The 14,125-nt window shown below is 40.3% G+C and overlaps 1 protein-coding gene across 1 annotated transcript in view; it reads right to left on the minus strand.

Annotated features, from left to right (window-relative positions):
- LOC103600062 (protein CYR61-like) overlaps window positions 1–10,528 on the minus strand; it is a 76,764-nt gene extending 66,236 nt beyond the window's left edge. The window contains exon 1 of the mRNA XM_008584295.1: window positions 10,496–10,528. Within this exon, the coding sequence (XP_008582517.1) occupies window positions 10,496–10,528 (33 nt within the window). The remainder of the gene's footprint in view (window positions 1–10,495) is intronic.
- Between the last annotated feature and the right edge of the window lie 3,597 nt (window positions 10,529–14,125).

Here is a 14,125-nt window from a genome sequence, read left to right on the forward strand (position 1 = left end):
GGAAGGAGGGAGCTTAATTTTTAAGTTTGAAAGGTTGTGGAAAATGTTATTTAAAAAGATGTTATTTTAAAAGATGTTATGTTATATGACTATCCTCTTTTTAAAAAAGTTAATATTCTCCAGAATATTCTAGCATTAGCGCTCATAACTAACTAAAGTCAAAGATACAGAGTCCTTTTATTAGCACTAATTTATTTCCTTGGATCATGTAAAATAGATATGCATATTATTGAACTATAACATTTTCTTTTCTTTTTTTTTTATGAAATTATCTAAAGGGCCAGGTAGAATATTGTTTTTCAAACTCCAGGCCATGACTTATTAGTGGGTAGGAAAATAAACAAAATGAGTCATGATTGATATTTTATACAAATGAAGTAATAGACTAGAATAGAAAATACCAGAATTGGTAAGGTAAATTTTGTTTCATGAAATTTTGTTTCAGGTTCGTAAACATATACGCACACATACATATACACACATATGCATTCATACAAACTTACATATGTATATAAGTAGCATATAAACACATGCATGTGAGTGTACTGACTGGAATGGAGACAAAAATTTGAGAACTCAAATGAAGGCTATTCAAAATGAAAGTAAAAAAAAATGACCACATTGCTCAATAAATATGATTTTAAATGCTAAATATCTTTATTAAAACAATGTCTTCAGCCTTAACAAATTTACAGTTCTAATAAACAAAAAAAGCATTCAGGCAAAATGTATTCCTATATGTGTATAAATACATGCATATGGACACCTACTGTAAATAGAATTTTTAAAACCTTGAAATATATTTAAAACCTTTAAAATAGAACTAGAAATATAACTTCCTGATTCCATGAATATCATTTGTTAATAATGTAAAATAAAGGGTGCAATTATGTGATATTTTAACAGTGTTCACTCATTCATATATTCTAAGCTAAAGGCCAGTATGAGAAAAATTGCACGTAGTTGCTTTTTTAGTTCAAACTTTATAGCCAATTTAGCACCTACCCTCTCATTAGCTGGGATAATTGTAGATGGTCTGAGTGATGCAGTTGGAGTCCAGAAACAAATTCTGAAACTGCATTTAATGGTTGAGAAGAGACAATCCTATCCCTCATCTTAATGATTTCTTCCTCGATCTCTCTCTGATCTGAGCCAGTCTTGCTTAACATTGCCATACTGCTTTGCCCTTTCTTCCTCATGGACCATATAGGCTTTGTGGAAACTCTCAGGACTAAAAAACATTCCAGACATTCCTTAACACAACCTTCCTGAAAAGGTTGGTTTCTTAGGATCCTGCAGGAACACTGCCTGCATGGTTCACAGAGACCGCTGCACAAGCCTTTCATTAACAGGCAGCGGGACGGTGGCTGCCTCGCCTCTCTGAAAGACTTGCTTTACTCGACCAGAAGTCCATCGAACTCACTTTGAGAGGGGTAGATGAGGACACTGGGATCCTTGGTAAAGAAGAATCAATCAGTGAGGCCGAGTTTCCAGCAGCACAGCGAAGCTACACAGGGGCTGTGTGTCTTGGTACGGTGTGTGCTTTCTTTGGAAAGAGGCATTTAAACGAAGTTTCCCTTAGCAAAGTCTTGCATGTCGCCCGCCCCCCCCGCAATCCAAGAGTCTCAAAATTACTTTTAATGAATTCAAGAAATAGAAATTCTACACTGGAACTCTTATTAACTACCTTTCTTATGAAAATAATTATGGGACACATCATTTCCCTCTTTTTCCCTATTAATATTTTTGATTCTGCCTCTTTTCTCCTCTTTCTTTCCTTACTTTCTTCACAGACACTTGATTTGAAATTCTCAAATTCTCTTTTTAGACCAGGAAAAATGGATATCAAACAGTCTGGGACTGAAGGTTTTCAAAAAAAGAAGAAGACAGAAACTACAAAACTTTTTTCACATACGACTGTCTTCACACAGAAAGATGTCTTCACACTCTTTCTGCCAATCTAAGCGGTTTAATTTGCCTAGAATTCTTCTTACCCCTTTTTCCCCAGCTCAGCCCCTCCTCTTGGTTTCCACAATCCGTGATAAGTACAGCCAAGCCCAACACCTTTCGCCAAAATACAAAACCCTAGTGCAAGGTCTTATGCACAATTCCACTCCATGAAATGTGAGGACTTGGTCAAGTGTTACTGGCTGTGATAACACACCTGCACCTGGGACCTCTGACCAGTGGGGTTTGTCATCCGGCCCTATTCTTTCTCAGTGATCCATGAGACAGTGAACAAATTAGAGGTAGTCTATATCCAGCGTGTGGCTGACTGCCAGTGAAATGGAACTTAGAGTCCAGTGTGCATCACAGGATGTGGAAATAAGAAGAAGCTGAGGGATCATTTCACTCCAAATGTACAGTGTGAGAGCTGGTGGGAAAGTGATCAGCTTCAGGCGTAAGCCTTTTTTTCTTCTTGTCCCTCCCTCCATGAGCTGTGAGCTGGGGCTCACTGAAAGGGTTGCAAAAACGAGGATAAGGTGGGCAGCACCTCCTCCTGTAGCATTTCCAGGGCACTAACATTCCATGTCCTTTGTTGCCATAGCTGTTAGTTATTTTTCTTGACCCATTTAATCAGATGGCCTTCTGACTTCGGAATCTGTGGCAGGATTTTCATATGCCCATTCTGAAACAGGGAAGATCACCTAGACAAATCCTGTAAGATGCTGTCACCTAAAGATACTTCTAGTGGATTGCTGAGAGTTGGAAATGAAGCAGAGATAGCAAGTTCACACTGATTTTTAAAAGAGTCACTACGGAGTGTTTACACGTATCCCACAGATGACTAAAATTAGTTTTTCTGCCCAGCATTATCCACTGCTGACTCAAGATGGTGATACAAGTAGTGTTAAGCTGTGAGCTCACCAGGAAGCTCATTCCCTAAAATTACTCTCTGGCAGGGAAAGACCCTTAGTTCACATCAGTGGATGGAAGACGGGATATAAATAGCAACTTGTTATGCCATCACTCAGAAGTGGTGTGTCCCACTTGTCTCCAGTTCTGGTGCCTGAGGATGTCAGAGCCTCCTGACCAGTCCATTGCTTCTCAGTGCTCCAGAGTATGGAGGTGTGTGCACACGCACGTGTGTGTGTGTGTGTGTGTGTGTGTGTGTGTATTATTCTTTTGGTTATACAACGCAATTAGAAAACATAGAGGTTAAGTGATCTGGTAAGGATCATCCAGCCACTCACACCTAAAACTGTGTTTTCAGTCCTATCATCTTCAAAGAATTCTAAACATACCGAGCCTTTGCTGTTTTTCCTATAAGGCAGAGGACATGTCGTATCATCTGACTCACAGGTTGATGGTCAACTTAATAGAAACGTGTTCAGATAGGAGTAGACAAATAATATGTAGATACATGTGCTGTGGGGATGGTTTCTCTGTTATTAAAAAAAAGGTTTTCTTTATATTTAAGGGCAAGTTTATCAGAATTAAGCTGCACCACAATTTACTCATAGTTATTGTTTTGGTTGCTTCACTCAAATAGTCAATTCAGTACAGAAAAAAAAAAAGTCAGACAAGCTAACTAGTTAACTAAATTGGGGAATCAATCCAGTAAAGAAGTGGCTTCAGCATTTCTGTAGCAGCCCATTACTTCTTGTGTTCTCTCTTGGTGGCAGGTTTTGTATTCCTTTTCATAACTACACTTATTTTCTATAACATTCATTTCTGGACACAAATAGATATTTAATGTGTGCCAGAGTCATTTCGGTTCTAAATAATTCTGTTTCTCTGTAGGTGCCCATTCTCTCTGATAACTTTCCCCCATCTGTTTAATCCATTTTCTGGCTTATTAAGTATTGGGATAATTTTTTCGGTGACAGAAGAAACTATGCATCACTGACTTTCTATTTTTGAAGACCTGGAATTTTTCTTGTTGGGACACTGAGTGCTTCGTTTCTAATTAGGCTTTTCTTCTAACTCATATTTGGCTTTGCTTTATCAATAAATTATACAACCAATGACTGGGAATAGGATCCCAGAGTGTGCCAAAAACATGCCTCCCAGTGACTTGTGGGAAATAAGGAGCGTTCAGGGAGAAAAGGAATCGGAATTGCAATGAAGGCAAGGCAACTGTCAGGCTTGATATAATGGAAAGCTGTTCATTTTAAAGTGACAGCAGACTCTTATTCAAGTTGGTAGTAGCTCCATTTTGTAGTCAGATCAAAGTGTTCAGTAGGAACAATCCCTTTTATTGGATATTTCCTTTAAAATAGTCTTTGTATCAAACATCTTTAGAAAAAGCCAAAATGCTTCAGGAATAAAGTGTACCCTCCTCTGGGCTCTCCCCTGAAGGAAAGTTACTGTTGCCAGGCAGACCTATTTTCAGCACCAACATGGGGAAAATGAGACCACAAGGGGCTGGCTTATGCAAATCCACTTCCTGGACATGCTCAATAGAGAGCACAAAATATTCTTGAATATGCCTGGGGCATGGGTTAGGGTCTGACTAATGAACATGCTCCAGGAAGAGACCAACTAAGCATGTGTAAGACTAAATGTTATGTAACTGGGAACCACCCCCTTAATTGGATATTCATTAGATAGAGAAACTATAAAAGCTGAATTCCAGTGAAGGCAGGGCTATTGCTCACTTTCCCAGAGACAACCTGTGCTTCACTGGCTGAGTTGTGTGTACTTTCCTTTGTATTGAACTTACTTTCAGTTTGTACTGAATTTTAAGTGTGTTTTTCTTGCTTTTGTGTTAGACTTGATGTCTGTACTGAGCTTACTTTTGTGTTAAACTTGGTGTGTCTCTGGATCATGCCACACTCTCTCTGTGGAACCTGAGTTTCTTATCTATTTTATTAAAATTGTTCTTACTGACTAGTGTGATTCTGCCATTGAATTCTTTTCTGTGGCAGAGTCAAGAACCTGGTAAGAGGACTGGGCAGATTGAGGCCAACTATTGGGTCCCCCAAACTCTACCTTTGACATCATTTGTATTCATAGGGTTAACTTTCCTCATATCCTGTGAGTGCCAAAGACATTAAACAGCAGCAACATTACTCCTGAACCTAGTTCCTGTAAATGATGTGCTTGTTGTTTAAATAACTGGCCAAGTAGCTTCACCAACACTTTCCATGAGGAGCAAAATAACTACAACTAATATTTATTGGGCATTTGCTTTGTGCCAGGCTCTGTTCTGAGTACCTGACATATACTCATTTATTTAATTCTTGCTGCAATCTGTTTTAAAAATGAGATACTGAGGTACAATGAGGTTAAATCTCTTGCCCTGTGTCAGGCTCTTGCCAAGCACCACACTGGAGCCAGAGGTGGGCTAGAGTTGCAGATGAGTTATAGTTTGATGGCACCATTTCTCCATGTTTCATTAAAAAAAAAAAAAAAACTAAACTAAAATGACAGCAAATACCAGAATCAGTCCAGCCAAAATGCTGCTGCACAAAAGCTTGAACATCCCTCTCAAATATACTTGAGTTCTCAGCTGTCCTCTTTATTGGAGGTTCCCCCAGCAGAAAGCATGAGGAGGGCTGCAGAAACTGTTGCTTGGTTTATGAGCACACAAAAAAATGTTTACCTAGTGTGGCTGGACCTTCCGCTTTGGAAAATACAAGCTGGAAGCCTTGGCAGAGTCCATGTGGTGTTAGGTCTGCAAGCTCAGAGAATGCCAGAGCTGGAAAGGCTTGGGAGCCTCCACCCCAATTTCAACAGATGTATGGGAAAGCCTGGGGGCCCAGGAAGAGATCTGTCACAGGGGCGGAGTCATCGCAGACTGCCTTCACTAGAGCAATGCCAAGTGGAAATGTGGGGTCGGAGTTGCAGCAGAGAAACCCCATCAGTGCCATGCCTAGAGGAGCCACGAGAGTGGAACTGCCATGGAGACCCCAGACCTGTGGAGATACCAGTGTGCAAGGCCAGCCTGTGAGAGTTAAAGCATCATCTGAGACCAGGAAAGCTGTAGAAGTGGAGCTGCCTGAGGATGTGGGGACCCAACCCTACACCAGCGTGCAGAGGGCATCCAACATGGAGTCAAGTTACAAGATACACCAGCTTTGAGACTTAATGCCTTCCTTGCTGGATTTCAGACTTGTCTGGGAACTTTTACCCCTTTCTTTTGACCTATTTCTCCCTTTTTGGATGAAAAGATGTACCCTATGCTTGACCCACCATTGTATCTTGGTAGTAGATAACTTGTTTTGACTTCTCAGATGGGACTTTGAACTTTGGACTTTTGAGTTGAAACAACTTAAGACTTTGGGGATGAAATGAATGTATTTGTATGTGAAAAGGACATGAGATTTTGGGGGCCAGGGGTGGAATGCCTTGGGTTGAATGTTCTCCCAAAACTTAATTCCCACTGTAACTGTGGAGAGTGGGGAATCCTATTACGGTCATTGAAAGGTGGGGCCGTGAAAAAGTGATTAGATTGTAGTGAGTGGATTAAAAATGGTGATCAAGGGTGTGGTTCTGACAGCTTTAAAAGGAGAGTGCATGAAGAATTATTTTGCTTTCTCTGGTCTGCCATTTTTTGCAATGTGGTACCCTGCCATCACTGAAGTCACCACCAAAGAAAGCCTTCACCAGATGTGTTCCCTGGACTTTGGGTTTCCTAGCCTCTGAAACGGTAAGCAATAAATTTCATGTTCTCATAAATAACCCATTTCATGTATTTTGTTATAAGCAACAGAAATGGACTAATACACCTAGAGACTTAGACTCACTTGTCTTTGTAAGTATCTGCTCTGCTCCATCAGGAAGTACCACACTGCTTCACCTGCTCCTACTTTCCCTCTCATGCTCTGATCTCTCCTGGCTATTCCCTTGGCTTTGAATTTTCAATTATTCTACCCTCCTTCAACTGCCTGAGCCCTACAGTCATTCGAGATGAAACTTAGATGACACTTCTTGCTGGGAGCTGTCTCTAACCATCCCAGACAGGTGTTGGTACCCCTAGGACTCTCCTAACATGGCTCTTGTCACTTTATGCTGTAATTGTTTGCTTAGTTGTCCCTACAACTAGATTACAAGCTCATCAAGGCGGGGGGCGGGGGGGACCCTGTCTTATTCACTGGTACCCTGAGAGCCCAGCATAATTTTGGGCACATGGGAAGTGTCTCATAAATGTTTGTTGGATGAATAAAAGATGGAAAAAATGAAAGTGTTCCTTTGCACGTTCGTTCCACTCTAAAATTATTTCATAAACCAACTATGGGGACTGTGTACCTCCACAATTAGATGCCCAAGATTTGGCAGGAAGGATATTGCCAAGAATAAAAAGTTAGAGATGTTATTTCTCTGTCCCTATATATCACAGAGAAAATATCCCATTACTATCCAACCCAAGACCATAGGAGTAAATAATCTCTGATGAGGAAAAAAAATTAAGTAAGCCTGAAAAATTTGTGGCTGGGAAAAAATGTTTCAAACAGCATTTTATTGTTCCCTTTTGTGGGCTTGTTGTGTACTTTATGTGTGAGGCAAATATGCGATAGAGAAATGCAGCGGTAATTACTTGTTCTCAAATGTTTGGTTAACCACGCCTCTTTACCCCACATGCAGTAGTTTAGCACAGAATTAAATTCTGCCCTTTAGGCAGGATTAGCATTTGGAGTTTCTTGTTTCTGTAGTTTAAATGTTTTTATCCCAATATTTGTACTTTTCCATTTAGAATAAATGTACTGAGTATGTGGGAGGAAGTATAAATAGCCTGAAATTTTTATGATTCAACTCATCATCCTTACTGGTTTGTGGTTGATTTTTATGGGTACCAATTTTTTAAAAATTACTCATCCATAATGAGTTACAGGAATATAGAAAGAATTGCTAGACCACTCTCTCCTCTAATGAATCTAGTACCCTCTCTTTGTCAGTTATTAAGGTATTTAATTTTTTAAGGGAAAAAATAACTTCCTTCAGCCTTTACTCTCAAAACACAGACACTTCATGGACAGTGTTATGTGAAATAATTAGGGATAAAGGTTTTTCTCTGCTGCCATTTATAACAGGAATGAAAAAAAATTGTTGTGATTAACTGAGGAGTCTCCTTACCCCATATGACTGGTAGTACTAATTTATTGATTCATCCGTTAATATTTGCTGTGTGCCTAGAATGTACCAGAAACTGCTATTTACTGGACATGGGAAAAGAGCTATGACCTGGTTTCTGGCCTCAAGGAGCTTACAATGGAGTGGAAGAAGGGTGTATAAATGATTGCAATGAAACAAGACAGCTGGTATATGGAAACCTACACAGAGCATAGCAAGGCTTTAGGAGAAGAACGTGAGCTGGTTAGGGAGCTGGGTTCACAGAGCAGAGGGCATCTGAGCTGAGACCTGCCAGAGAAGCAGGAATTTGCCAGGCAGCAGAGCCAGTGACTGGGTTATGGGGAAGGCATTCTAGACACAAAAGTGAGAAAAGCTGGTTGATGGAATCTTCGGGTCTTTGTAATCTATGACAAATGGCCTGTCACTCACCTCGCAACTCACAGAGTCAGTGTGAGGCAACCCCACTATGCAGCCCTCTGGAGAAGGTTTTAAGCATGACGGGGATCCGTTCGGATTGGACTTTAGAAAGAAAGCAGATTCACTCTGGCAGCCGTATGGTGGGAGACCATTAGGAAGCTGCCTCTGTGTTCAGGCAAAATGAGATGAGGCCAGATCTGGAACTACAGTGACAGGAATCAGGATGTGAGCAGTAACGAAGGGGCAGGGGCAGCAGGACCTGGTGATCAACGAGGCAGGTCACAGGATGCCCTCTGTGCTATAAGCCACAGACGTGGACTGACTCAAATTTCCGGTTAGTGGTCATGGCCACCCCAAAAAGAGCTTAGGTTGAGCCTTGCACTCAAATTAACTTGAAGGCGGAAAAGTGAATTTTGCTCAACATTAAAATATTTTGATGACATTAAGTGAGATATTTTCAAAATAAATTATCCTTTTGGGGGGAGAATATTTGTGTTCTTCTATTAAATAATTGTATCTAACCCTAGAGAGGTAACTGTAGTACTTCCAGCACAGAATGAACTCAGGCTTACTCACTGTTCTCCATCAGCATCCCCCTTTTTTCTTTTAAAGCAGTTTATAAATACCTTCTTTATGCTTTACATTTTTATTGTGGAGCCAGCAAATGTATAGGGAAGTTGCTAATTATGGTTAATATAAATATGTGGTGTCAGATCTATTTTCCTGGTAGTATACGTCTTCTATTTAAATGCACATTGACATTTTTCTGTGCAAAAGCCCATATAGATACCTGTATGTGTTTTCAGGGCTCTTCAGAGTTTCAAAAAGGAAATCTGTTCCAACCACATTGATCCACTGTCCCCTGCATTCTGGTGATGAGCTCCCTTATTTGTGCCTCGTAAAGTCCATTTTCCTATCTGCATTGTTCCCTCTTAGATCCACTTTTTTGGGGGGTGGGGTGCAGCTGGCCAGTCTGGGGATCCAGACCCTTGACCTTGGTGTTGTAACAACACACTCCTTATTTGTGCCTCGTAAAGTCCATTTTCCTATCTGCATTGTTCCCTCTTAGATCCACTTTTTTGGGGGGCGGGGTGCAGCTGGCCAGTCTGGGGATCCAGACCCTTGACCTTGGTGTTGTAACAACACACTCTGACTAACTAGCCAGCCCTGATTCTTCCCTCTTCAAAATCCATTAAATTCTCCTTCATATTCTGGCTAGAATTTAAGTTTCTCTGAGAAATTTAGTCACTAATTGCCTCTTTGTGTCTTCACAACATTGATGAACTGTATTAAACTTGCATTTATATTTCATGTCCATATTTGGGGCATTTTCGAAAAGTGTCTCCTTAACTTGTGTGAGTGTTCAATAGATGATAACCTCAATTAATGGATAGGTAGTGGAAACCATTTCCATCTGTCTGCCTAATTTCATATTTATCTTTAAATTTTTAGAGTTTTTTTCTAGAACCCAAAATATATGTGCCATTATGACATCATCCCTATTTCTCACTTCTCACTACAGTTGTTTGAACAAATATTTAAAATATTTTATATGCACAGAAAAGAATATAACAAACCAAATTTTAAAAAGGTAGATATCTTGTCATATATATCCTATTTTATTTTTGTGGAAAGAAAGAAAATGTTACAGATATAGTTGATATCCCTTTTGTAAACTTCTCCCACACTATTTCCCTCTTTTGATCTCTAAAGGTGACCACAAACCTGAATTGGTGGATTTACTGCCTAGCTCTGTTCCTATACTCTTCCTAAATACGTATCTTTCCATGACCAATATATTTATTAATGTTTGTGTTTTAAATATTTTTTTTACCTAAGTGATATATTCACACATCTGGATTTTATTTTCTCCATTTGATAATCTCTGTATTTTAATAAATGGATGTAATATAGTTTCAGTGCATTTTTCTTTCTTGCCATTTTATTTATTTCCACACTGGTTTGGAAAATGAACATTATATATTTCTTCCAAATATGGCTACTACTTTAAATACAAAAGTAATACTTATCCATTATTTAAAAATTCTAAGTCTGTACTTACCTTCTTAATCTCAATCTGTTGGTATCCATCCATTTTTCCCTATGCAAATACAACTCTCATTTTTCTTTTTTCTTCTTTTACAAAAAAGTGCTTATAAAACCACTTTTATAAAACACTTATAAAAACACTCTTGTACAGCTTACTTTTCTCTTATATCTTTTGAATATCTTTCTATGCCAGTAATATACATTAGTTTCAGCAAGATGGAGAAAAGGGAGAGAGAAAGAGAGAGAGAGTGCCTCGCCAGGTTCGTGGCCAGGATGGCTGGAAGCCAAACTACCCAGCCCCACCCTTGGGTGCCAATAAATGTTAGGTTCAGTGAGATAGAGAAAAGGGAGAGAGAGACCTGAGCCAGGTGCTATTTCAGCCAAGAGGCTTTATTCCACCAACGTGGAGGGGAGACTGAGTCAGATCAGTTCCTCCAAACAAAGGAAAGCAGGGGTTTATAAGCCTTTGAGGGTTCTGGCAGAGTAATGGGCAATTTCAAAATCAGTGGTATACAAGGTGACACAGCCCTTGTAGTCTAACACCTGGTTGGTTAGGGCATAGGCTTCCAATTAGTGTCATACTATATCAGTGCCAAGTGCTCCAGCCTGAAGCCTGCTCCCGCAACCCACAAGACGTTCCTTTGATGATAACAGTCATGTTTACCTGTTCCCAGGAGAGGAATTTTGCTGCTCAGTTCCCGGAGCAGAAAAGGGAAAGGGGAGGGCAAGAAAGGGAAAAGTTGCTTAACCTTGCTGTGCTGACGTTAAGCTCTCCGTGAGACCTAATAATATGGTTTTATCTCAATCTTTTCGAGGGCTACATAGCAATGATGATGATAGCTAACATTTGCTGTGTGATTGCTATGTGCCAGGAGCTTTGTTTCATCTAAGAATCACAACTATTATAAGTGGGAGTAAGCCCCATGTTAGAGATGAGGAAACTGAGGCTTAAAGAGGTATGGTAGGTGGAATAATGGCCCCCAAAGATGTCCACATCCAAATCTCTGGAACCTGTGAATATGTTACCTTATGCTGTAAAAGGGACTTTGCAGTTGTGAGTAAGGCTAAGGACCTTGAGGTGAGGAGATTATTCTAGATTATCTGGATGTGCCCAATGTAATCACCTTGGTCCCTAAAAGTGGAACTTTTTCCATCTGAATTAGTGACAAATGTAACAGTGAAAGCAGGGTCAGAGAGATGACAGCATGAGGAAGGATTAAATGCCCGTTGCTGTTTTTGAGATGTAGGGGTTTATGTGCAGAGACCAACAGAAGGACTCAAGAAGCAAAGGGCGGCCCTCAGCTAATAAGGAAATAGAGATCTCAGTCCAATAACTGGGTAGAACTAAATTCTGCGAACACTTGAATGAGCAAGGAAAGGGATTCTCTCTTAGACTCTAAAGTAAGGAATGCAACCCTACCAACACATTGACTTTAGTTCATACCAGATTTCTGTCCTGGAAGTTTTTTTTTTTTTTTTTTTTGGTCTTTTTTCGTGTCCGGCAACGGATCGCAACCCTCAGTGCCGCACCCGCACCAGACTGGGACCGGCAACGGGATCTCAACCCTCGGTGTTGCGCCTGCACCTCGCTCAGCCAGTGAGCGGGAACCAGTCCGCATGTGGGATCCGAACCCTCGGCGGGAGCGCCACCATGCTCCCAAGCGGCGCACTGTAGCAGTGCGCCACCGGGCCGGCCCTGTCCTGGAAGTTTTTTTACACCTCTAAGATTGTAGTAATTTATTATGGCAGCAATAGAAAATGAATACAAGTGGTCACAACTAGTAAGTTGTAGTGAAATGTAAACTCAAACTCAGATAGTCTGATTCCAAGGTGTGTGTTTGGCTAAATCATTATTTAAACAGTCCATACCGATGGGCACCTAGGTTGCCTTCAATTTACAGTATTTCCAACAATGGGACAGATTTCCTCAAAGCTATATCTTCATATAATTTACTTAGAACTTCTATAGGGAAATTCCTAAAAAAAGAACTTATTGGGTCAAAAGATAGGCACATTAAACGTTTTTTATAAATACTGTCCAATCGCCTTGCAAAGTGTTCCCTGTGCAGCTCTTAGATAAGAACTGAAATCAGTAGGAAAAGAATTAACAGAGTATGGATCGTTTTGGTTCACTGGGGACCGTTTCGGCAAAGCAAAGGACTGAAATGACCACATAGCTGAAAGTGCCTTTCTCCTTTAATTTAGCTGACAAGCCTGCAGATGTCTGTTCCAGAAGAGCCCCTCTGGCTCTGTCTTCTCTATGTGTTTTGTGGGTAAGTTCACTACTTTTTGCTTTTACTTCTGGGCCTTGCTCTTTGGCCCTTGAAGTAATAAAGACTGACAAAAATAAACAGCCTTTTCAGTAAATATCACTTATGCTAGACCTCCCTTCTAAAATGCTACATTTCTTCAACTGAGGCTACAGTTTCCCATGTACACAACTAGATACTTTAAAATATGAATAGCATTTCATTAATTTTGAATGACAGGCTTTTCAGAAGGGCCCTGGAACACAGCTCTTAGAAGAAATCACTGATTAAAGAAAATTAACTTAGTAGCTAGCTGAAATGCAAGGCCCAGTGACTAACTGACGTATGATGGGAGTCACTGAAGGAGGTCCCCATCAGGATGCAATGGCCACTTCCTCATGTGACTCTGTATCAGCACAAACCTCTCCACATTAACTCTGAATGACGAGGAGTCTTTCCTGCAGGAAATGACTTTTACTTTCTCTGGGCATCTTAACTTCATTCTTTTATCTGGAATGTGGTCTCTTTCTTTTTATGGTAATAAAAGGTATATTTAGAATTAGCCAGCTGTACTCCACTTAGATGATCCCAATTTTGTTTGCAACATCCAAAGCATCATAGTCAGGAGCCAGCTGAACACAGGTCGTCTTCTGTCCGTTGGCCTGATCAGGGTGTTGACCTTGGCCATGTCAATGTCATAGAGCTTCTTCACAGCCTCTTTGCTTGTTTCTTTTGGGGGTGCCCTTCTGAGGATATCGGGGCTGCCTTCAGAGCCACACTGTCTTGGCAAGATGAAACGTGGATGACAGATCTTCTGTGTGTGCTGTGGATGCCTTTGAGCACTGCCTTTTTTGGCCTTCAAAGCCTTTGCTTTGGCTTCTGCTTTGGGAGGGGCAGGGGCTTCCTTCTTTGTTTTGGGGGCCATCTTGGTGAAAAGGCTGGAAAGTGGTCTTGCACCAAAGCTTTTGTTGAGCTTGTAGATCTGGTAGCATCTTTTTTTCCCACGTTCTTTCCTCTGTTTCAGAACTTCCATTTCTCTTAAGCTACTGCCTTGGTGATTTGGGTTTCCTCCTTATGCTGTGACTTCTAACCATTAGAGTTGTAAAACTTTTTGACTCAATTGTTATGTGCTTTTTTTTGCCCTTGTGCTCAACTGCCTGATCCTGGAACATTTTAATAAACATCCTTTAAACTGTGAAATGGAAAGATGTCTAATTAATAAGGTTTGGTTTCTGTTATTTATTTTTGTTTCATTTTGCCTAAGAAATCAGAATGGAAATTTTGAATTCTGATAAATTTTGGGGTATTATAGTGAATAATGCCATCTCCTATTTATTGAACACTTACCATGTATGTAACACTGTCCATGTTTTAACTTACTTGAGTTCTCAGGG

This window comes from Galeopterus variegatus, unplaced genomic scaffold, assembly GCF_000696425.1.
Source record: "Galeopterus variegatus unplaced genomic scaffold, G_variegatus-3.0.2 Scaffold3211, whole genome shotgun sequence".
Classification (NCBI taxonomy): domain Eukaryota; kingdom Metazoa; phylum Chordata; class Mammalia; order Dermoptera; family Cynocephalidae; genus Galeopterus; species Galeopterus variegatus.